Source organism: Anabrus simplex, chromosome 4 (assembly GCF_040414725.1).
Source record: "Anabrus simplex isolate iqAnaSimp1 chromosome 4, ASM4041472v1, whole genome shotgun sequence".
Lineage (NCBI taxonomy): Eukaryota > Metazoa > Arthropoda > Insecta > Orthoptera > Tettigoniidae > Anabrus > Anabrus simplex.
In genome coordinates this window covers 40,654,433-40,680,480 of record NC_090268.1, presented here as the reverse complement: position 1 = coordinate 40,680,480, position 26,048 = coordinate 40,654,433, and the positions used below count along the sequence as shown (strand labels likewise).

At 40.0% G+C, this 26,048-nt stretch overlaps 1 protein-coding gene across 2 annotated transcripts in view; it reads right to left on the bottom strand.

The window, feature by feature from the left end:
- The window catches only part of SCaMC (Short Calcium-binding Mitochondrial Carrier), a 513,715-nt gene that overhangs the window by 10,004 nt on the left and 477,663 nt on the right, over positions 1-26,048 (bottom strand). For both annotated transcript variants that reach the window (XM_067145049.2, XM_067145051.2), the window contains one exon: positions 22,887-23,034. In XM_067145049.2, coding sequence (XP_067001150.1) covers positions 22,887-23,034 — 148 coding nt within the window. The remainder of the gene's footprint in view (positions 1-22,886; positions 23,035-26,048) is intronic.

The window sequence follows — 26,048 nt, the reverse complement described above, 5'->3', positions numbered from 1 at the left end:
TAGATCTCCCTTTCCAATCATGTCCAATGTTTCTGCTGCGTATAAGCATTCAGGTCTGATGACTGTGTCCAGATGTCTTAATTTGGCTCCATATGACAAAGCTTTCTTGTTGTAGGTGTGTCTAGTGAGCTGATACCCTGTTTCCATTTTTCTCGCTCGTTCTATCAGAGCTAGCTTCTCTGATCCATTCTCTTGAACTATTTCTCCAAGATACTTTAAGCTCTTTACTCTTTTGACTTTCCCCTCTTTCAACTTTAATATTTGGGGAGCCTCTTTGATGTTGGTCATAAATTCAGTCTTACTGTATGATATTTGCAGTCCAGTCATTTCTGCTATGCTATGGAGTTGTTCCACTCTTTTCTTTGCTATTTCTATGTCACTGGCAAAGACTGCGATATCATCAGCATATGCCAGGCAGTCTATCCGTATAGCACCTGCCCCTCTTCCAATACAGAATGCTTCTTTGTCTGGGATTCCTTCTTTCCACTTCCTTATCACCTTTTCCAAGACACAGTTAAAGAGAATTGGTGAGAGTCCATCCCTTTGTCTCATACCAGTCTTGACTTCAAAGGACTCCGATATTTCACCCATGAACTTGACAATAATAATAACAATAATAATAATAATCGTATGGCCTCAGCTACCATGTGCAGACATTTCAATTTGATGCCATCTGCCTGTCTGCTCGTCAATTTCGACGTTCCGTTTTACTCTAGGCCCACTAGTTGGCAGACCGAGTAAACCAGAACTCTCTTGGGCGTCTATGGCTGAAATTTAATGAATTTTGTCGGTTAAACACCAAATGCATCACCAGAGATCTTTTACATGCCGACATCGTACGACATGGAGTGTCAAATGGACTTTTTTCCACCCTTCAAAAATCTGACTACCTCAGCCGGGTTTGAACCCGCTATCTTGGGATCCAGAGGCCGACACTCTACCACTCATCCACAGCTGCAGCTATGTATAATAATGACTAGTGTCCTCATACTGAGGTGGTGCAGCTCTTTTCAGGCACACCCCCAATGGAGGCGAGCTGCATGTACCATTTTAACTACATACTAGCCCTCCTGCCATTTTTTAATTTCCGACAGTACCAAGAATCGAACATGGTCCCCCAAGGACGGCAGCTAATAATACTAACCGTTACGCTACGGAGGTGGACGACAAATACAAACAATTTAAGGCATATGTACAACAGCCGTCAAATGCATATGGAGAATGTGCACTTCTAGAGTCAAGTGTGGTGAAACAGTGAGGTAGCATGAAGATCATGCTGGTTTTGACAAACTTAAGACTGTGGTGTTGACTGACGGAAAGATTTGTTACTTGTCTGTATAATAGTATATTGTAACACATAATTTACATACAGAGACAATAAGGAACATCCTCGTCGTACTAAACGACACTGCTGTATCGTGAACTGCCATAATTCAGAACATTATAGCAATACTAGTGTAAAGTTTTTCACGTTCAATACGAAAAAGAAAGAAGATAAAAATGGATATTGGCAGTGAACCATGAAATAATACCAGAAGTATAATTCATGGATAAGAGACGCCTTGAGAATGACAGTGGTGTAAGTCATTATTAATTATTAAAGCAGACACTAATAACATCTCATAAGTTCCTTGTCCTTGTTTATTACAATGATAAATACATATAATATGATAACTTTGTGCTGATTTCAGGTTTCCCTCTTCCTGTAAATAAATCCAAATTCTTTCTTGCAAAAAAATATTAAGGGAAGTTATGACTGAATTGAAAATTCTTCAGTTTTGATTCTACTTTTGATAATGATGATGATTATGCTTGTTGTTTAAAGGAGCCCAACACCTAGGTCATCGGCCCTAAATGGTACAAAATGTAATGACAGTTTAAAAGTACAAAATCATCCACTGAACAGAATAAAAAATATGATGAAGAATGAATGGATGGATATGGATTTAAAACAGTCAGAGGATCCGACCCGGAAACCAGTATAGTATTACTGTCCTGAATCGAGGATGCTTGTTGTCTAAAGGGGTCCAAAAACCAGGTCAACGGCTCCTCATAATGGTACTTATTGCTAGTAAAGCAGAACCATGGTATTTGTCATGTTGTGGTACTAATCAAAAGTAGCGTAGACTCACGGTGTTTCTCACATAATGATGCCACTCATAGGCAATGCAAACCCATGGAGTTCCTCACGTAGGTGTACTAATCACAGGCACCGGTATTCCCATGGTGTTCCTCAAACAGTGGGTACAAATCACAGGTAAAACAGACCCACGGTGTTGCTCATATAGTGGTGCTAATCACAGGCATTGCCCAGACCCGTAGTGTTTCTCACAATGGTACTAATCATGAGTACTGGAAACCCACAGTGAACCACTCTCTGCTGCTACTAATCACAAACCTATTGTGTATCTAACATAGTGGTACCACTCGCAATTAAAGGCGACCCATGGTGTTCTCCACATGAAGTTACTAATCACAAGTATTTTCATGGTTTTAATACAATCATCCCTTGGTTGCCCCTTTTAGTCGCCTCTTACAACAAGCAGGGGATACTGTGGGTGTGTTCTTCATCTGCTTCCCCCACCCACAGGGGGTGATTCTATTTTTACCAAATGTAGCTTTTACATTTAGGTACAAAAAACACGTATTATACCAAATTAGATATATGTATTGGTTCAAACATTCTTTTTTTTCTTCTTCCTTTTCAGTTTTCTTTTATACAGTACTAGCATGATACCTATACTTTGCTATGGTTTTAAATTGAAAGTTATCTTTCAAAGTTGGAGAGTCCACTGTTGGCTAACTTATCAAATACACCCTCAACTTGTATGTCAAACGATTTTGGAGGAATATTTATTTATTTTCAGATCTAACACTCATTTGAACTTCATACAAATGGAATGTTTTAAAACCCTATATTATTTAACATCTAGGGCGTAGGTGTGACCAACCCATGAAATTTTGGCTTCGTACGACGAACAGTAATGGAGGAATGAATGTTTTGTTTTAGCGGTAGAATGTTTTAAAAACATTTCTTATTTAACATCTAGGACATATTCTAAGTTCATACGTGAAAGGTTTTTGGAAAAATGAATATTGTAATTTTCAATCCCCATCTGAACTCCTTAGGAGAGAAACATTGTAAAGCCACGCCGAGTGGCTCTGATGGTTACGGCACTGGCTTTCTGATCCCAAGTTGACAGGTTCATTCCTGGCTCAGTCCAGTGGTATTTGAAGGAGATCAAATATGGCAGCCTTAAGTTGGTAGATTTACCAGTAAGTAAAAGAACTCCCATGGGACAAAATTCTGGCAACTTAGCATCTTGGATAACCATAAAAGTAGTTTGTAGGACATAAAAGCAATAACATCATTATTATTAATAACATTTTGAAGTACATAAAATTTGACATACATGTAGGACATAAAAGATAACCTTCTTGTAAAATTACAACTTCGTACGTCATGTGGTTTTGGAGGGATATATATATATTTATCGTGTCATAAGTACAAAGTAAGAGAGACAAAAATTAAACAAGGAAATTTTAAACACGGGTTGACCAAAAATTGGCCACGACAAGCGCATTTGGAGTTGCCCTCATTAGATCTTTAATGGTACAAGTGGCTGGAGAAGATGGACACAGTACAAGATGCTTGTTAGTCTGCTTAGTACCACACTTGCAGTAAACTGTCTCCACAGGAAGGCCCCATTTCTGTAGGTTGATCTTGCATCTTGTGGTACTGGAGCGTAATCGATTGAGAGCCTTCCATGTTGTCCACTTTTCAGTATGTCCAGGAGGAAGTTCTTCCTTTGGAACCATCCATTCTCTCAAATGTTGACATTTTTCCCGCCACATTGAGATTCTTGCTTGTTGTGGTGTTCCTTTAAGAGCTTCAGTGGTTTGTAAAGAAACTCTTTCTTGATTTCAACCTAGGATGTGCTGGTTGACAGGCATACAAAGGATGGGCTTCCATAGTCATAGCCTTGCTTTTCTCATGCCTAGCAGCAATCTCACGTCGGATTTCAGGTGGTGCTATATCAGCGAGACAGTGGAGTTTATCTATGGGAGTAGGTCTTAAACAACCTGTGATAATACAGCAGGTGTCATTTAGTGCTACATCTATGTTTTTGGCATGGCTGGACTTATGGACACAGTGCTAGCGCACTTCTTCTCACAGTGCAAGGGTGAGCTCCCCAGGTGGTGCCTCTAAGTTTCTGCACTATGTTGTTTCTGGCAGACACTTTTTGTTTCACGTTTAGGCAATGTTTCTTATACGTAAGCGCACAGTCCAGAATCACTCCCAAATATTTTGGAGTCGAACAGTGTTGAAGAGGGATTCCTTCCCAGGTGATTTGTAAGGTTTTAGCTGCTTTTTTGTTATTGAGATGAAATACACAGCTATGAGTTTTGGCAGGATTTGGCTTCAAGTCATTTTCATTGTAATAGTTGGTAAATTCTTTCAGAGCTTTGGATAAAGTCTGGTCTACCTTTTCAAAACAGTTGGCCTGAGCAGTGACTGCACAATCATCACCATAGATAAAACTCTGGGTACCTTCAGGTAGAGGCTGATTGTTAGTACAGATGTTGAATAACAGTGGTGCGAGCACACTGCCTTGCGGTAACCCATTCTTCTGTGTTCTCCATCTGCTTCTTTTCCCCTGAAATTCCACAAAGAATCTTCGGTTTTGGAGAATATTTTTAATGTTGCACATTAGATGGAAGTCTTTGGTGATGTCATACAATTTTGTTAGAAGAAGCCGATGATTGACTGTGTCATAAGCTGCAGAAATATCAATGAAGACAGCGCCTGTAATGAGCCGATTCTCAAAGCCATCCTCAATATGCTGTGTCAAGTTTAATACCTGTGATGTGCAACTTTTTCCTTCTCGGAATCCAGCTTGCTGTGGTATAAGAGACGACTCCACCTTTCCTATCAGTCGCTCAAGAATGAACCTCTCCAGGACCTTGTACAGGTGACAGAGCAAGGAAATAGGCCTATAACTTTTGGGATCCAGCCGATCTTTGCCTGGTTCAGGGATAGCAATGACTCTACCCTTCCGTCAGATTTTGGGAATCTTGCATTCTTGGACACAGATATTCATTAATTCCAGTAGCCAACGCCTCGTAACAGGACCAAAATTTTTGATCTGCTCTACTCGAATGTCGTCTAGTCCAACTGCTTTTCCCAATTTGCACTTCCTCAGTGCTGATTCCAGTTCAGCTTCAGTAAATGGTGGAGATAGTATGTTGCTCTCTTGGTTTGGCTTCCGTGTTATTGGTTTCTTATCTAGATTTCTAGATCGGGTTGATTTTCCATTTACTAGCAACTGATGGGCAATCTGATCTGCCTTTATATTAGCATATGTGCTGGCTTGGGTATTATCATTATTGAGACGACGTAAAAGTCTCCAGGCCTTCTGACTGCTCTTGCTCATGTCACAATCTGTCATTAATTTTATCCACTCATCGCTTTTAGCCAGTGATACTGAGGAAAGAACGCTTTATGCAAGGATTGATGTTTCTTCACTAAAAGGATCAAGTTCATATTTCTTGTAATATTCTTCTAGCAAAGTGGCCGTTTCAGGTTTAATGCCTTTGATAAAATTGGTTCTGCAACCTCTTGGAATTGATCCCCTTGAAAAAAATTGGACGATGTCAACAAACTTGTCGTACTCTTCAGGAACAGGAGCGATGCTCAGAATCTTCTCATCCAGTATGTTGGAAAATCTTGCCCAGTCAGCCTTCTTAAAGTTGTATCTTCGCCTAAAATGGACTTCTTGAGATCTTATTGGTGACAAAATTTGGCACATTATGGGCCTATGTTGTGTGTTTGGAATTGGTGGACATACTGCTTTGGTGCATGTATGCATAATGCTTTCACTAATAAAAAGGAGGTCTGGATTATAGCCTCATCCCCATCTTCCACTGTTAAAAGAAGGAGAGAGTTTGCTATCATGGATGAGGGCGATTTGAAAATTTTCAGCCCACGAGAGAACTGTCTCACCATTCTTGTCCTCATGTGCATAACCCCATACATGACTGTGACTGTTGAAATCACCTATAACAATGGAGGCTTTACTTTTATCAAAATTGTGGGGTGGAATGAAGTAAAATTCTGCTGCAGGTGGTTTATAGACTGAGGTGATTACACAGTTACTTAGCTCAACGGTGATAATTTCAAAATTGTTTTCATCTGACTGGCAAGCACTTCTGACTTCTAAATTCGGCTTCACAAAAACGGCACTTCCATACAGAGTGTGTGGTCTTTCAGCGATCAGTTTCATGCCAGGAACAAATGGGCGTTTCTGCTTTATATCTCTGTGTTTTTCCTGAACACATAGAACATCACACTGCTTGTCGTTACAAAGTTCATACAAAAGTTGTTCTTTACAAGATGTTATGCCTTCAATGTTAACAGAAATGACTCTTAAGGTTGGTTCTGAAAAGAACCGTTTGTTGGATCTCATATTAAATAACTCTGTTACTTCTGGTGTGAGAGAATCAACCATCTAGGAAGAGTCCTAGTCCGTTGCCCAGGAGACACCCGGATGTATAACAATATCGCATGCACCTCATTTAATCCCTCAGAGGTGGAATGTTTCAAAATAATTCCTATTTTACAACTAAGATTTAAAAATATATACTGCCATTTGGAATTTTGTCTTTGTACGTTAAACGTTTTTAGAGGAATTACTTTATTTGTTTTCAGGTCGTAACCCCCATTTAACACCCTTAAGGATTAATTTTTTTTCACACCGGGTAAATGTTAGGGCTGTACCTTAATTAAGGTCATGGTCGCTTCCTTCCTGATCCTAGCCCTTTCCTACCTCATGGTCGCCATAAGACCTATCTGAGTCAGTGAAACGAAAAGCAAATTAAAAAAAAAAAATCAAACTTATTGTCATTTAACTCTTTTGTGGTATTATTTGATTCACTTTTGGGTATAAAATTCACAGTATTGAATCCATGATAAATTAAAATATTCCTCGATCACTCCTTCTCACTATTTACATCAACACTTGCATCACTAGCCCGCTCTGTAACTCAGGAAATTTCTCTAAAGCACTCTGAACTTCGTAACTTGCACGTTCCCCATTTCAGATTTTAAAGAATTCAGCTTTGATAATTCAATGCTTGGTCTATTTGTATGAGGGTTGGGACGAAAGTCATTGCAGCTTTTTTCCTTCCCCCCACCCCCCTGAAGATATGTGTTAAAGAATATAAATCTCAAGTTAGATCCGTATTGATGGTTGAACTTAAATTGTACAAAAACTGTGTTAATTATCCTCCTAGTCAATACTTGATATTACATCCAATTCAGATGAAATTTTAGATAGACATGTTTCGACCCAAAATACGGTCATCCTCAGTAAAATATATATAATATTTGAAACCGATTTTCAACCTATTAGGTCGTGTTACGTACATTTAGTACGTGTTGAAGAGATGTTAAGTACAGAACAAAAATGGCCAACCAGACACCAGTGGGATCCGAACCCACAACCTCCCGATTTCGCGTCGGTTGCTCTACCATGGGATCCGAACCCACAACCTCCCGATTTCGCGTCGGTTGCTCTAAGCAATTGGTAGAGCAACCGACGCGAAATCGGGAGGTTGTGGGTTCGGATCCCACTGGTGTCTGGTTGGCCATTTTTGTTCTGTACTTAACATCTCTTCAACACGTACTAAATGTACGTAACACGACCTAATAGGTTGAAAATCAGTTTCGATTACAATGCGGTCGTGAAAATTCAATATTCATATATATAATATGTTTATACTGCTACACGGCTGAAAGCAACGGGAAACAACAGCCGTAACTAACTCCCGAGGACATGCAGCTCTCTCTCAATGAATGATGAATTTATGATGGGTAAAATATTCCGGAGGTAAAATAATCCCCATTCAGATCTCCAGGTGGGGGACTACACGATAGGGGAAGATAGATACTGACATTCTGTAAGTCAGAGTGTGGAATGTTAGAAGTTTGAATCGTTATGGTGGGTTAGATAAAATGTAAAGGGAGATGGATAGATAAAATGGCGGCGCAAACGTGTACACAGGAGCATGTTGGTCATTAATTTTTTTGGTAAAACGAGTGGAAATAAGTGTGTTTTGAACAAAAAGTGTCTGAGAAATGGTGTACAGTGTGAGTTTGTTCTAGATGGTATCATTTGGAATGCATTTTAGTAGATAATTATAGTATAAATAGTAATGCATAGATTTGTAAACACTGTGTGGATGAGGTATCAGACGACATGTTGGATGCTACAGATGGCGAGTATACAGTGTGTGACGAATTCCGATTGGATTGTGTAAATAAAGCAGAGATAATCGAGGTATTGGAAGAGGACTTAAATGCTCCACAAATGGAAATCATTCAACTGAAGGCAATGAACGATGAACTTACACAACAGGTTAGTGAACTTCATAGGGAGACCGAATTTAGGCCTAGGTTAGGCGGAAAATAAGGTTTATGACTAGCTACAGTGGACTAAAATCCAGTTAAACTTTCGAACAGATTCGGGGTCCTTAGTGAAACACTGAACAATTCATTTTAGAGAAGGAGAAGGAGAAGAAGAAGAAGAAGAAGAAGAAGAAGAAGAAGAAGAAGAAGAAGAAGAAGAAGAAGAAGAAGAAGAAGAAGAAGAAGAAGAAGAAGAAGAAGACTGGGACGATGGCGGTGGGGACGACGACTTCCTGTCCCCGCTTGACGACTGCTCCAGAGCCAGCTTACCCCCTCACTTTTATAGCCGCTTGGCACGGACTAAATCGTTCGACATTCGTACATGGGGCATTCGTTATCGCAATAAAAGCTACGTCTGGACCAGACTTCCTATGGGCCACTCGCTGGCTCCGTCGATCATGCAGAGATGGGCACTGGCTGTCGGTCAAATCCTGGAACTGAAACTGAAACTGTACGCCAAGTAAACAAACGCAAGAGACAGCATCTCAGCACAAGTAGTGCAGCCTCCGACATACCTCTCACGGTAACTCCTATTGTCATCACTCGCACCATGTCAGCCGATCGAGCACAGCAGCCAGCCAGCCGCCAGCACCTCAGCCACAGCAACAGCCACAACAGCCACCTCCACCACAAGATCAGCCAGCAGCGCAGAACCCACTAACGCTACAAGACCTCACATTGATAGTCAATCAACTGGCACAGAACATGCGGACCCTGAATGACCATTTTTTAGAACCAGAACTGGGATTGGACGATACAGGAGGGGACCAGGAGCCGGACGATCAAGCTTTCCCTTTTCGCAGCCTCCGGCCGCAAACCTACAGCAAGGGTCTCGAGACGCCGCCCGACCACCGGGTTTATCAGATTGCTTCAACGCTCGAGAGTATGCTCCACTCTCTACCAGCAGGTCGTGACCACCATGATGTCGCCACCACTCTATGGCTGCTCTCAGCCTGGTATTCCCTGGACCAGGTGCAAAGAAAATACTCTTTCAACAGGGCGAATCTGTTATATATCGCCCTGTCCCGAGGCTGGAACTCTGCCATCCAGCTGGACTAAGCAACCAGGGACGAAATCGCGGAACTGCCGGCCGGGTTCCAGTTTCAACCTCAACCACAACGGACGGTCAGCCGCCCCTTACCAGCCAGGGGGAGAGGGCGCGGCGGTCGCGGTGGAAGAGGACGTGGAGTGGCAGCAGCTCCAGCAGCAGCCGCTCAACAGTAGACCTGTCTACACTTCCAACTCCAGTGATTCTGCTCCCTCGGAATCTCCGGAGCCCACTGCCAGCACCCACGGACGAGGACCGCCGGACTCCAGTTACACGGCTGCACAGGATGATACGCACGCCCGTACGACGCAGGCCACGGTGGAAGAAACCTCCAGACAAGTACCAGTAGTTTATTGTTGTATATTTGTCCTTTTTCTTGTATTATCTCTCATTGTATTTTCATTATTCGTTATTTTTGTGTACAATGCTTGTAGGCAGTCTACTGTATGATTAGAATTTAATAAACAGCATGGGTGGGGTCACCCCCTTCAGGGGGACCTCACGGTTCTAGCCTCTTGTCCCGGCTGGGCTGCGCCAGTGCTGGTTTCCCCTACATGCGCCGTGCCAAGCGGCTATAAAAGCGAGGGAGTAAGCTGGCTCTGGAGCAGTTGTCAAGCGGGGACAGGAGGCAGAACCAATCAAAGCAGACGACATTATCCTACAAAGTTGTACACATTCGACCAAAGTTTTCTCTGCAAGGCCCAGCTGACGCCCTCGCTGCCATACCAGTGCACCACAAAGCGATTAAACTTGACCTCATCAGCGGCTTTTATCAGCTTGCAATCCATCCTCACACTCGCCACAACTGGAGTGAGGAATACAACCCAGATGAGGAAGATCTTGCTGATCGGCGACAGTCACGGACGGGAATGCAATGGTATTCTTTGTTCCAAACTGGGCCCAGGTAACGAGCTGAATTGTGATTTAAGGTAAGTCCCAAATTCTTCAACTTTAGTTTTTCTGTACAATTTCTTATCTTGTGTGACTTTCTTATTAAGCCTTTCTGGCACCAGTCCTATATCCATTACTACAGCTTTATGGTCACCTATCCCTTCAATTACCTCAGTATTATCAACAATTTCCCATGGTTTAACCAAGAATACATCTAGTAATCTGTACAGAGGGTATATTCAGCAAATTTATCGATGGCGTGGAGGGTTCAAAACACCGCCTGGAGCTGAGAAACGCATCATAATTTTACACATCGGAAGTGAAGAAGGATTTCTTGATGGTGAAGAACTTTGTTTTATTGGCAGGAAAGGAAGTGGTAATTACCACAATGAGATTAACTCGACTCATTATGAAGAATGGTTCACGAAAGTCCTGAGTTCATTGCCTCAAAGGTCGGCTGTCATTATAGATCAAGCTTCGTATCATACGATGGTCGATCCTTCATCTAAAAACCCGAACATGTCATGGCTGAAACCTGATATTATATCTTGGATAACATCAAAGAATATTTCACTACCATCTGAAGTTGACGATTATAACATATTAACTAAATCAGAGCTGATTGCCCTTGCCAGGCTTTATTTTCAAACACCGGTAAAGAAGCTGGAACAACTGACTAAACAACTTCGACCAGATGTACAGCTTGTTTGGCTACCAGTGGCCCATTGCGAGCTCAATCCAATCGCGTTCATTTGGGCTTACGTAAAAGGGAAAATAGCAAAAACAAATATGGCTAACAAATAAGAAAATGGTAGAGATATGGAAGCAATTAACGCTTTATGCCGAGAAGCCTTACATACCGTTACCTCTGAACTCTGGAAACAATGTATTAAACATGCTAAGAAAACTGAAGACCACTACTGGGAAAAAGATGGACTGTCTGAAAATGTCTCTTGTTTCGAGCCAGTCATAACCAACACCGATTCATCAGAACACAGTGAATTTTCAGAAGAAGAAAATTGATACAATTAAATATTGTAAATATATGTAAATAATAATGCAAATAACTCTTGTAAAAATTGTACAGTGTGATATTTCTAAATTAGGAAGTCAACCATTTTTAAACCTGCCACTGAAGGTGCAAAGCCCTTATGAGAAAAGGTGATGGGAAAAGGAAGTTATAAGAGAAAATAAAATTAAAGGTTGAAAGTAACGAAAAGCTTTGTTTGTTGCGCGCGACATTACTACTGAACGTGGCAACACTGTGCCCGATTTCACCCGCCGGCCTGCTGTTATTCGCACGGTCTGGCGTACACAAAACCTCCTTTCAATATTACTCTTCATAAATTCTGTACCACACTGTACGGTTACAGTTGTAGTTTATGATAACCATGACTAAATGATTCAAAACAAGCCCAAGTTTGCTGCTGTACATTTATCCTGGGCTGAGAAAGAGTTGCTTTAGAAAAATGATGAGAACATTTTTCGGGGTGGTTGAAAAAAATTGTAACTTGAGTATTACACTACAAGTACATGTCATTATAACATATAAAAATTTCATTACTATGCCCTTGCTAGTGAGATGTAGTGTTTAAAGTGCACTATGTCTTCTGGTATGGGCTACAGCAATTCGTTACTTTCATTGAGCTGTCTCAGTTTTGTCCTTGGCTTTGACAATATGAAAGTGACTGAGGTATGAGCGATGCTAGTAATATCACTCCTTATACAGCCAGTCCCTGTTATGAATGGTGTGAAAATATTGCTCATAGGATCAGTTGGTGCATGCATTTCACTGGGCTTGGCAGACTGATGTGTAATAGCAACTTCTGGCTCGGTGAGGAAAGCAACGGGAAGCTACCTCACTCCTCATTTCCCTAGTATGCCTCTTCAGTGATGCCTGGGCTATCTATGCTAGCTTTTGGTGGAGCTGTGGAGGATCAAACCAGCCTTCGGGTTGAATACCCAACATACATATTTCTAAGTGAGCGCTTCCTAGAGAAGAAGCCAAAAACCCGGGCAATATTTATTACAACCACAAATAAAAAATACTTAATGAATGTCAGAAATAATGTGTTTTATATATGCTAACTAGCTGATGTACCCGTGCTTTGCTACGGGATTCTCAGAAAGACTGTCTTTGTGGTTTTCTTAACTACAGTTAACTTAGGCCATTACAAAAACGTCAGTAGGAATGTAGGGTTTAAAAGCAATGTTATCATATAAAATACTCGCTCAAATGAAAAACCGCACATGTTCTCACTTTTAATGAACAGTACTACGATGCCAATCTAACAGTCCAAAGTTCCAGTGCTGGAATGACCAGGCCGCAGACAGCCGTGAACACTCGTCTGCCATGTTCCGTTAAATATACACACTGCTCATTCCATTCAATGCCTCAGTATAGGGATTGAATAGCTCGAATGCCATGATGAACCACTTTGTTACGTACCAGTAGTATCAGAAGAATCAGAGGAATGGCATGCTTAAGAAGAAAGCTATCTGACTCCCCAGCTACTTCCCGCTAATATTCAGGCAGGCTGTTATAGACCTACTCGGTACGACCAGGCGAGTTGGCCGTGCGGTTAGGGGTGCGCAGCTGTGAGTTTGCGTTCGGGAGGTAGTGGGTTCGAAAACCACTATCGACAGCCCTGAAGATGGTTTTCTGTGGTCTTCCATTTTCACACCCGGCAAATATAAGGGCTGTACCGTAATTAACGTCAGGGTCGCTTCCTTTCCACTCCTAGCCCTTTCCTATCCCATCGTCGCCATAATACCTATCTGTGTCGGTGCGACTTAAGCAAATTTTTATAAAATACTCGGTATGCAGCAGTAATCCCGTCCATCGGACATGACTGGCAACAGAAGACACAAAGCTCATCACAACAAACAATGGTCAATGTAACGTTATTGTTGATTAATGTTATGCACTTTCGATATTGTAGGCCTTCACATTTAGTTTTCTTCCGACTCTGAAATACCACTATTATCATAGTCGGTGCGTTAAAACTGAACAAAACAAAAATGACCGGAAATTGTGTTCTCTATAAATTGTTTATAGTTTAGACTGTAGTTTCTTATTCCCCGATTCTATATACCGATTTTCATTAAATTCTGTTTACCTATTTTCTCGTGGCTCGGTGTTGATATGGACTTAGCAACAAAAATACAAATTCATGAATATCTGTGTTATCATAGCCAGTGCGGTAAAATGTATAAGACATAAATGGTTGGAAAATTAATTTTATATAACTTTGGTTATGTAGTATTTATCGATACGAAGACTAATAATGTAAATATTTGAGAATTAAATGTTAGGCCTCCCACTAAACTACCATTTCACTCAGCGTTAATTAAATGATTTATATACTTATATTGTAGTGGCTCATTCTCCGATTTCGCATACCAATTTTCAATGAGATAGGACCACTAATAATGCAAATATTTAAGAATTAGATTTTAGGCCTTCCCCTAAACTACCATTTCACTCAGCGTGTATAAAATTATTTATAGCCTAGATTGTAGCGAGTTATTGCCCGACTTTGTATACCGGTTTTTATCAAGATAGGACCACTAATAAAATAAATATTTGAAAATTAAATTTTAGGCCTTCCCCTAAACTACCATTTCAATCAGCGTGAATAAAATTATTTATAGCCTAGATTGTAGCGACAAATTCCCCGACTTTGCATACTGATTTTCATTAAATTCTCTATAGCCGTTTTCTAGTGATGCGTGTACAGACAGACAGACAGACAGACAGACAGACAGACAGACAGACAGACAGACAGACAGAAATTGCGGAAATGTAAAAAATGCATTTTCTTGTTACTGTGGACATGACCGACACAGACATACCATTCTTTTCACATTCTGAGCAATGTACAGACAAAACTCTTATTTTATATATATAGATGTAGAATTAAACAAGGAAAATATTGGTATAACTCGCATTGCAATAGGCCTATTGGTTCGTTTGTAATTAAAGCCTAAACTCGAGTGTCCATAATAAAAAATCCGACAGTAGGTGTATGGATATTAAGAGCTCAGACGGTAAAACACTTCTACGGAAAGAAGACAAGGCAGAAAGATGGCAGGATCATATCCAACAGTTGTACCAAGGTAAAGATGTACATGATATGTTTCTGGAACAAGAAGAGGCTGTTGATGCTGATGAAATGGGAGACCCAATCTTGAGGTCAGAATTCGACAGAGCTTTGAGAGACCTACAGTAAATAGGAACAAGGCACCTGGAATTGATGACATTCCCTCAGAATTACTGACTGCTTTAGGAGAAACTATCATGGCGAGGTTATTCCACTTAGGTGTAAGATGTATGAGACAGGAAAAGTGCCATCCGATTTTTGCATAATGTTGTTATACCTACCCCCAAGAAAGCCAGTGCTGACAAGTGTGAAAACTACCACACCATTAGTTTCTTTAGTATCTCACACCTGCAAAATTTTAACATATATTATTCACAGAAGAAACAAGCCTTGGTGGCCCAGGTGGCAGCGCGTTGGCCTCTCACCGCTGGATACCGTGGTTCAAATCCTGGTCTCTCCATATGAGATTTGTACTGGACAAAGCGGAGGCTGGACACGTTTTTCTCTGGGTACTCCAGTTTTTCCCTGTCATCTTTCATTACAGCAACACTCTCCAATATCATTTCATAGCATTTATCAGTCATTAATAAATCACTTTGGGAGTGGCGACCTCATCGTACTAATAGCCTATATATGGTTTATTCATTTCATCCCTGACCCGGTCAAGGACTGGAACACAGGCTGTAGGTTTTCATTTTTATTTACAGAAGAACGGAAAGACAAGTTGAAACTGAGCTGGGAGGAGATCAATTTGGCTTCAGAAGAAATGTAGGAACACGTGAAGCAATCCTGACTTTACGTCTGATCTTAGAGGATTGAATTAAGAAGGATAAGTCGACGTACATGGCGTTCGTAGATCTAGAAAATACATTTAATAATGTTGATTGCACCAAGCTATCTGAGATTCTGAAGGTAATCGGGATCAAACACCGAGAAAGAAAAGTACGGTATCTACAATCTGTACAAAAATTAGTCTGCAGTTGTAAGAATCCAGGGCTTTGAAACAGATGCAGCAATCCAGAAAGGAGTGATGCAAGGCTATAGTTAGCCTGCCCCCACCCTCCTTTTCAATATTTACGTAGAACAGGTAGTAAAGAAAATCAAAGAGGAATTTGGAAAGGGAATCACAGTTCAAGGAGAGGAAATCAAAATCCTGAGACTTGCCGATGATATTGTTATTTTATCTGAGACTGCAGAAGATGTGGAGAAATTGCTGAATGTTACAGATGGAGTCTTGGGGAAGGAGTACAAGATGAAAATAACTAAGTCCAAAACAAAAGTAATGGAGTGCAGTCGTATGAAGTCGGGTAATGCAGGTAATATTAAATTAGGAAATTTAGTCTTAAAGGAAGTAGATTAATATTGTTACTTGGGTAGCAAAATAACGAACGATGGCAGAAGTCAGGAGGACATAAAATGCAAACTAGCACAAGCAAAAGAAGTCTGCTCTCTTCGAACAATGATATATGAATTAGAAAGACTTTTTCTGATGACTTTCATCTGGACTGTGGCATTGTTTGGAAGTGAAACATGGATGATAAATAGCTCAGACCCACCAAGCTCGATAGGTGCAGTTGCTTAAGTGCAGCCAGTATCCAGTATTCTGGAGATAGTAGGTTCGAAACCCACTGTCGGCAGCCCTGAAGCTGTACCTTAATTACGGCCACGGCCGCTTCCTTCCCACTCCTAGCCCTTCCCTGTCCCATTGTCGCCATAAGACCTATCTGTGTTGGTGCGACGTAAAGCAAAAAAGCACAGAAAGAAAGAGAATAGAAGTTTTTGAAATGTGGTGTTACAGAAGAATGCTGAAGGTGAGATGGATAGATCGAATCGTGAATGAAGAGAGATTGAATCAAATTGGTGAAAGGAGATCGTTGTGGCTAAAGTTGACTAGAAGGAGCGATAGAATAATAGGACACATCTTAAGACACCCAGAACTTGTTCAGTTGGTTTTTGAGGGAAGTGTAGGGGGTAAGAACGGTAGGTGTAGACCAAGATATCAATATGACAAACAGATCAGAGGAGATGTAAGATGCAGCAGCTATGTAGAAATGAAAATGTTAGCTCATGATAGGGTGGCATGGAGAGTTGCATCAAACCAGTCTATGGACTGATAAATCAAACATATTGGGTATCAAAGAATATTTGTCAAAAACAGCCTTTCTGCATGTATAATATACATACATGATTGTAAAATGTTTTGACTGTTATGGGCGCGCAGCGAGGTGGCCAGCGAGCACTTAGGCAGGGAGAGAGGAGCTCAGTACACTACTGATCAGCACTAAAAACATTGATCTGCTTACCTTCTGCTGCAAATAAAAGTTTTCAATTTTATCATCTGACAAACTAAGTCATCTATGTCTGCTTTCTAGGATACAGGTTGTGGCCGTTTCTTGCCCGGCCAAGATCAGATACCACCCTCGTCACTATTTTTATGTTCATTTCTTATATGCCATATTGTTTGCTCTGAAACATTACAGTGCTTCTCAGCCCTAAGGGTAGGTTTAGTTATAGACACAGAAAGACATTTATTTCGAGCTTCATCATCACATAACTTAATAATTCCTTCAATTAAGTTTCTAGGCTCACTGAAGTGTTTTACACCTCAGTCTCTCTGCTACCATATTACAGGTATTTAAGACCTACAGTAGTTCACTATGGCCTATAATAACCAGAAATTATGAATTATATAAAAAGCACCAGCGAATGACAACCTATAACTCCCTATAATGCACTGATTAATACATCCTTTCCCACTCACACGTCAGGCCGCATGAGCTACAGAACACCTGGGTCAAACATTTGGTCATTCGGAGCAATGTCAGATGTTATGCGCATGCTCAACCCTGCCGCTCCCACATGTCCCTCCCCCACGCCCAAGTGCTTGCCCGGCCATTTCTTTGCACACCCATAGTTTGTTTAATTTCAAAGAAATTTACACAGTTATACTGAAGGAAACAATTATGAAACAATTGTACTCATCTAATACAATAAAATAGAATGAAAAGTCTTACACCGAGCTCGATAGCTGCAGTCGCTTAATTGCGGCCAGTGTCCAGTATTCGGGAGATAGTAGGTTCGAACCCCACTATCGGCAGCCCTGAAGATGGTTTTCCGTGGTTTCCCATTTTCACACCAGGCAAATGCTGGGGCTGTACCTTAATTAAGGCCATGGCCGATTCCTTCCCACTCCTAGCCATTTCCTGACCCATCGTCGCCATAAGACCCATCTGAGTCGGTGCGACGTAAAGCAACTAGCAAAAAAAAAAAAGTCTTACATTACAGTAATCACTAGCTTCTCTTCTACAGCAATAGGATTATTTGGCCTAATTTTCAGCCGATTTTGAACTTCGGGTTTCACCATATTCAAAATGTACTGAAATGTAGATATTAACATTCTGAAATGTCTACAAAAATTTATTTGCATAATTTCTTACTTCACTATAGTATTTGAGAAGTAACCGTGATCACGAGGTTCCTGGTTTAAAGGATGAATTCCACACTTCCTTATCTTTCTTCTTATCACATATCGAATCTTGCCACTGATAAATCGGAACTACCACTGTCAAAGAACAAGTATATTTTCACACAATGAATTTTCAACTACAACTGAATGCAGCTAGCAGCTGCAAGCTACAAGTTTCATGGCAAGCAGCCTGGCTATAGTCAGTAGTAAGTGCTATGACGAGCATCCATGAGCCAGCAGTGAAGCTGCAGGATAAATGTACCGTAACTGTAACATCAATGAGATTCACGATACTCAAAATCAAATTCTTGATCACTATCCGTCATAAAAAAGAGCAAATAAATGGATGATATATATATATATATATATATATATATATATATATATGTATATTATTTATTTATTTATTTATTTATTAATGCCTTTTTTTTCAGTGGCGAAGTTAGGGCTCGAGGCCCTCTCTTCCACTTAACCACATACTAATCAAAATCATAAATAAAATACTGAGACATTTAAAATAGTTAAAACCAAACAAAAATTAATAGAACTGAGAACAAATTTAAATACATTACTAAATTAATAATAAAACTAATTAATAGTAAAAACTCTTAATAATGACTAATCTTCAGGCGCGCACACATTCATCCTTCAGCCATTCAGTTAGCTGTCCTCAGCAGGTAGTCTCGGCAGATGACCTTAAATCTTTGTAAAAAGCTAGTTTCTCTGACCTGAGCTGGCAGGGAATTCCATAATCTGGCGCCGGTCACTACAAACGATCTATTAATTTTATTAGTGCGGTGCACTGGAATAGAAAGTGAGGATCTGGAACGTGTATTTAAGTTGTGAAATGATGATAAAAAGGTGAATTTAGAAGAAATATACAGTGGCTGACTTTCAGCTAGTACTCTAAACACCATCGTTAAAATGTGTAGCTGCCGACGTTTATCAGGCTTCAGCCATGAGAGAGCCTTATAGTATGGGGTAATATGAACATCGTACCCAATATTATAAATAAATCGCAGGCAGGAATTCTGTGCTCATTGAAGTTTAAGTGTTTCTTCTCTTGTCATATCAACTAGAACAACGTCACAATAATCAAGAATAGGGAGAACCAGTGTCTGTATTAGTTTGGCCTTAAGCTCAAATGGAAATACATCCCTTTGCCGTTTAAGAGGGTGAAGCGCTCCAAAAAACCTTTTACAGATGATTTTCGTGTGATCAGATCAATCAAGTGTTTCATTTATAATTACGCTGAGATTTTTAACTGTTTTACTGTAGGGAATAATGTTACCATTCAGTAGGATAGGCGGGATTGCAATATTGTTTGAGCAGTTCAGTAATATTCGTGTTCCAATTATGATTGCCTGAGATTTTGTGGAGTTTAGTATAAGAGAATTTCGTTGTGCATATATACTGAGTCGTCGGAGGTCATTGTTATTAATATCTTGTATTGTTTCATCTAAGTCTGAAGTCTTGCAGTGTCTCGATAAACCTGAAGATCGTCAGCATAGAGGTGGTGTGTGTTATTTCCTGTCACAGATGGTATGTCATTGATATAAATACAGAAAAGTAAGGGCCCTAGAATACTGCCCTGTGGGGCACCACTAAGTTTCATTTTCCATTTAGAGACCTTGTCGTTTACTGTTACACGCTGTTGACGGTTACTCAAATAAGAACTAAAAAACTTAAGCTTTTTTTTTTTTTCTATTTGCTTTACGTCGCACCAACACAGATATATCTTATGGCGACGATGGGATAGGAAAGGCCTGGGAATGGGAAGAAAGCAGCCGTGGCCTTAATTAAGGTACAACCCCAGCATTTGCCTGGTGTGAAAATGGGAAACCACGGAAAACCATCTTCAGGGCTGCCGACAGTGGGGTTCGAACCCACTATCTCCCGATTACTGGATATTGGCCGCACTTAAGCGACTGCAGCTATCGAGCTCGGTAAAAACTTAAGCACAGCCAGGTCAAAATTTAGCTGTTCCGTTTTCTTTATCATAGTCTGAATGTCTATAGTGTCAAAGGCGCTACTAAAGTCAAGAAGGATAAGTATAGTAAGCAGCCGTTTTTCCATAACATTTCTAATGTCTTCAGTAATCTTCAAAAGTGCTGTCGTGGTACTGTGCCCCTTCTTAAATTCAGACTGCAAAGGGTCCAAAAGAGCATTTTTATTTAGGTACACCAGAACCTGCTCGTATACTAAACGTTCAAAGGCTTTAGAAAGCGCAGGGAGTCTGGACACCGGACGATAGTCAGAGGGTGATTGTGGGTCTAAACTTAGAAATGCTACAAAACAATACACAAGCTATAGAAAGCGCGAAGCGACACCTAAGAGACAATGATATCAATCTCACCATGACTACCATTCAAGATGCTATAATTGCAGCAACGGTACCAGCCAAAATAAGGAAATCGAAACCATGGTTTGACACTGAGTGCTACCAACACCGAAGAAAAACGTTAGATGCCCTACACAAAGCAAGACTCAAAAATGTAAAAGATGACCTAGAGGAATATGCTAGGAAGAGAAAGGAATACAAGATGCTCTTGAAAAGCAAGAAATCACAATTTATAGAAAAAGAAGCACTAAGAGAAGCAGATGAAGCACACAAGGAACAACTTCAAGAGAGATCCTGCAGACAAATGGAGTTCTACAGGGGGATCCCATCAGCCCCACCCTATTCAACATCGCCACCGCAGATATCGTGAAGATCTTAGAAAAATCGAATTCATTATCTTTATATATGTATGCAGACGACATGGTCATAGGTTCCTCAAACAGACTTGAATTACAAGAAGCACTAAATGACTTACATAACTGGGCAGAAGAAAATGACTTCAGTATAAATAGTAACAAAACAAAATACATGGTGTTCCGGAAAGGTGGAAGATTAGCAACAGAGGATAAAATGACTTTAGGAGGGAAAGAACTGCAGACAGTAAACTACTATAAATATCTAGGAATCACCCTACAAACAACACGCAATTCATTCAGGATACACGTAAAGGAAAGAATAACAGCTGCTATAAGAGGAATATATGACATAAAGAACATAACCAGTCTATCCCTCCAGACGGCTATGATCTTATTTAATGCCAAAATATCGCCAATGCTGACCTACGGATTAGAATTGATATGGGAAAACCTTTTTCAGACCTAAACTCAATGGAGAAAGTAAAAGCCCGATATCTGAAAAGAGCACTTGGAGTGGCAAGAACAACACCTTCCAGGCTTGTTTACGAATTGGCAAGAGAAACCTTCTACATCGAGGACTTACGTTACAAACTATCCCTGCCATCTACTGAGCAAGCGACAGAACTGATCCAGACAAGAGAGAAGAAGTGCGAAGAAATCCCTCTGGACTTCTATAGCACAGATGCAATGATCGACAGGAGATGGGTAAAAGAAAATCAAGAACTTAGAAATGTAATTTACAAGATTGGCAGTTCATGGTTTTCACCATAAAATTTGTAAAAACAAAAAGTTTCATGAACCAAACAATGAATGTGTATATGCATTGTGTAATAACTACTGTGACAGATACCATATAACCATGTGTCCTAAACGAGAAAGATCGATCGTGGACGATAGCGAAGAGTAACTATATAGGTGCGAATTTTCCTTTTACTTCATCTATGTACATTAGTATGCAATAATAATAATAATATTGGCTGTTTTCCAGACAGTTGGGAAAGTTCCGTTTAGTAAACAATAGTTCAGTATGTGCGTCAGTATAGGCAGGACAGCACACATAATGTTATGTATAAAACCAATGGGAATATCATCTACACCTGTGGCCTTTGATTTAATCGAGTACAAAGCCTTTTTAACCTGATTTTCTGTGACACTGTGAAATGTGAATGGTGGATTGGCTGGAGGGGAGGGCGGTGAGTTGGTGCAATTAACTGGGGTAGGTGGAATATTTATTCTACTAAATTAATCATTCAGTTCGTCAAGTGGAATGTCAGGAGTTGTCTGTCTCTGTTGATGTTTTCCTATTCCCAGAGCTCTAAGTTGCTCCCATGCACGAATAGAATTTATGTTGTTAGCTAAATTCCGGAAATATGCACATTTTTTATTTCTGATTAATTGCTTTGTGCGATTTCTTAAGATGCGGTAAGATTCGAAGTCTGTGTCATCTAGGGTTTGTTTGTGAGAAGTATTCAGTTGTCTACGTATGTTTCTTCCTCTTTTATGTAAGCTGGTGCAATGTGACATAAGGGTGGCTTGGTGCCCTTACAATGTCACAGGACTTGGGGAATTCAAAAAGTAAAAATGAAATTATATTTTCATCTATAGGTTACTTAAATAACTTGGTACACAAAACATTCATATTCTGGGTTATAAGTGTATTTACTGCACACCATTAAGTTCCTCAAATATTTTTGGGATTTTCATTTCATATCAAATTTTAAAAACCAGAGATCTCAAGTTTTTAAGTTAAAAGGTTAAATTTCAAAAGTTTTATTTTCTAGCATGGTCAATGGAGAAAACAGAATCATAGCACTCCAATCCTTATCCAGTAAGTGTCTCCAAAGACAGCAAATTCAAGATCAAAAAGCAGGGTGGTGTTGCGTGTAGACCGTCCAAGCATAATTCATCAACACACTCACAAAGGGGAATACAAGTGCGAGTCCTGACAGCAGTTACATTCAGCTCTTTCATCTCAGTTTTATGACTGCAATAAAAGAACCCATCCTCTAAAATAATGTTTCTCTCTCAATAGTTACAGACACCCTTAAGAGATAGCTTGTTATGTTATGGTGTTTTTTATATATATAAAAATGGGTGGATATTCTCAAGGCCTGCGCCAGATTTTTTCTGCCTCTTCATGTTCACCTTCAACTCATTTTACTTTATAGTGTATTTATATCAAAAAGGAGGATTATCATTAACAAGATGTCTTACCTTGAGCTTGTAGTCTTGTTCTTACAAGGGCTAGAGGATAGCTGCACACCTGACCACAGGTACTAGAAGTTGTTCCACAAGCCAGAAGTAGGAAGACACTGGGAGTATCTCCATCATTGCGCTGACGAAGGTACGTGTTCTTTAATGTCTGAAAGATTTCAAACATACTGAAGGACCAGACATGTTCAAATTGTGAATACAGGGTTTCTCTTATACAGTAAACCCAACTGTCCAGCGGCATTTCTACTCTTCGAGACCTAAGCAGCTGTACAGAAGGGAATGCATATTTCTTGACCTTGCAAGCAGCGTGCACGTGTTCGCCCTAGCATCAATAGCCAGTCTGAATCTCAGCTGTTAACATGGTGAGACACTTATCATTGCAACACCGTATTTTCGTAAATACGAGTCGGCTCGACGGGGACGTGATGTATTTGTTCAGCAATTTCCTGGAAAAGTGCCACCTTCATGAGCACAGATTCACATAATTGCAAATAAATTTGAAACTAATGGCTCAGTGCTCAATAAAAAACATGCGCGCACACAAACAGTTTTAACAGAGGAAATGCTAGATGACACTGGTGCGAATCTTGAATGGTTACATGTAATCTTGAATGGTCACCGAATAAATCACTCATAAAATAAAACAACAAGTACGGGTTTTTTGTTTCTTCTGCACACAGAGCTGTTACACATCAAACCGTACAGATTTACATGGACCCATTGTTTAAAACCTGCTGATCCAGCCACAAGAGTGAGATATTGTGAGTGGTATCTTGCATCATTGAATGATCGTTTATTCGACCCACAGCTTGTGTTCTTTTTGGATGAGGCCTGGTTTCATCTTAATTGTTGTGTGAACAGTCATAACTCTTGCTATTGGTGTGCACAAAATCCTAATAGTGTTTATGAAGTCCCTCATTATGAAGGATGACACTTCCAGCATCTTTTATATGGTAAGATTTCATATAAGATTGTAACACGATTAAAGCAGGGCGGCCGCGCGTGATGCAAGTCAGGTTGAGGCAGCTGCTGTAGCACGGAGTACAAACACCGTGCGCTCGGTCTAAGTTGATAAGAGAGACCCTGTAGATGATAGAAAGTGATAAAAACTGAAATTAAAGAAAATGGTATTACTTTTGTAAATACTCCTTATTTTGCTTACATTTCTGCCAGACAAGTTTTACAAACATGTATGACCAAAAAAAAGTAAGAAATTAAGAATAGAGAAATCATCACTGCATTAGACTAAATTACATTTAACACCATGGAGGTGAGGGTGATAAGAATAGTGGCCTAGATATTGGCCTTCCTCCCAGATGTTAAAGGTTTGAATACCGCTTGATCACAGGTTGGAATTTTCACCTGAAGAATCATGTGGCATCTGATGTTAAAATCTTGGCCAAAACCCAGAATGAGTCAGAATGACTCAAATACCCCCCAAAAAAACTTTGTACAAGCTGAAGACAGCAAGTAATATAGCATACAATTGTCACTGCCATGATTCATTTATGAGAAGATACAACTGATCACAAATTTACTGGGATAAATCTAAATGTGTAAAAGCAGTCCTAGTTCACAGAGACTCCAAAATTTGCAACTAAAATGTTATCAGAGCCTTTAATGGAAACTGTAACATGCAAAATTGTCTCCACTGATCTTAGGTAACACCTATTTATTGCACCTATCTTGAACACAATCTAGCCTCACTTTTTGAAACTACATGAAAATGAAAGAAATTTTGTTTCTGGGGTTGATACCCCTAGTGTACTGACTACCATCATCCTACCTGGCCAGCCAGCTATAAAAGAGCTGCTCATTTTCTCTGAAAGTGTCTTTCTGCGTGTCTGACTGGCCTTGTGAATCTGATGTGCGACTCCTTGTCAGTGTTGTGGCTGGTGACTAATAAGGTAGGACATTTTGAAATGTAGGAGGCTACCACTATCGCCATAACTTCCCTCCAGATTGAGGGAGATATTTTAAAACTTCAAACTGTCATGAAGAAGTTACGTAACTGTAAGGTTCAGACCTTCTGTTTTATCACTAAATTATGTACCGAAGTTCTCAGTTGTTAAAGTTTTAATTTGGCAAGTGTTGGTTCACTTTATTTAACTCACCCAAGCCAGAGAAATGTTCCATGCTTCGTCACGGTGGACCTAATGTCGGACCACGGAACTATTCCGAAGTCTCACTTTATGTGTAATTCAACTTTCCCTCAAGATATGGCAGAGTGAGTCGCATTTGCAATTTGTGTAAAGACCCTTTGCCTCCAATTTGATAAGCTCATATATATATAAAATAAGAATTTTGTCTGTACATTCCTCAGAATTTCAAAAGAATGGTATTTCTGTATCAGTTGTGTCCACAGTAACAAGGAAATGCACTTTTTAACTTTCTATCATTTCTGTGTCTGTCTGTCTGTCTGTCTGTCTGTCTGTCTGTCTGTCTGTCTGTCTGTCTGTCTGTCTGTCTGTCTGTCCACTAGTGTCCAAAAGTTAAGCATAATCACTAAATGAGGCCATACTGCCTGATAGGAATGTCAGACAGATTGCTGAACAAACGGTACTGTAACTCTTTTTTTGTGTATGCAGAATTTTAGCTAACAAATATACACAACAGGCGAGCTCAACAACCAATATTACATACATACATACATACATACATACATACATACATACATACATACATACATACATACATACATACATACATACATACATACATACTGCCCCCTTTTTCTGGGGTTGCTCAGCGGGCAGACATGAGAAATCCCATTGTGGACCCTTCATGTATGGAGGCCAGTATTATCAGAGGCATTGTTAAGAATAGCGGGGGGGGGGGGGGGTGTTTTTTTCCTGTTTTGGCTTTTTCTCCCAGTGATAAATTGTGGCATTTGGAATTCTTGAAACTCTTAACATATCACTTTTACATAATTATTTTGTTAAATTTTGAGTGAAAATATCAAGTTCCTCCTCTCTGGTGCACAAAAACATCAGATGCAGGGAGTAAAATAAATAAAAATAAAAGATAAAATAACACCAATTAACTCGGAGTTGGAATTATTTTAATGCGTGAGAGTGATCTCTCCCAACCAAGTCCTCTATTTAACAAACCTAATTTTCTACATTAAAATCCATTAATTATTGACTGAACTCATTGAGATTT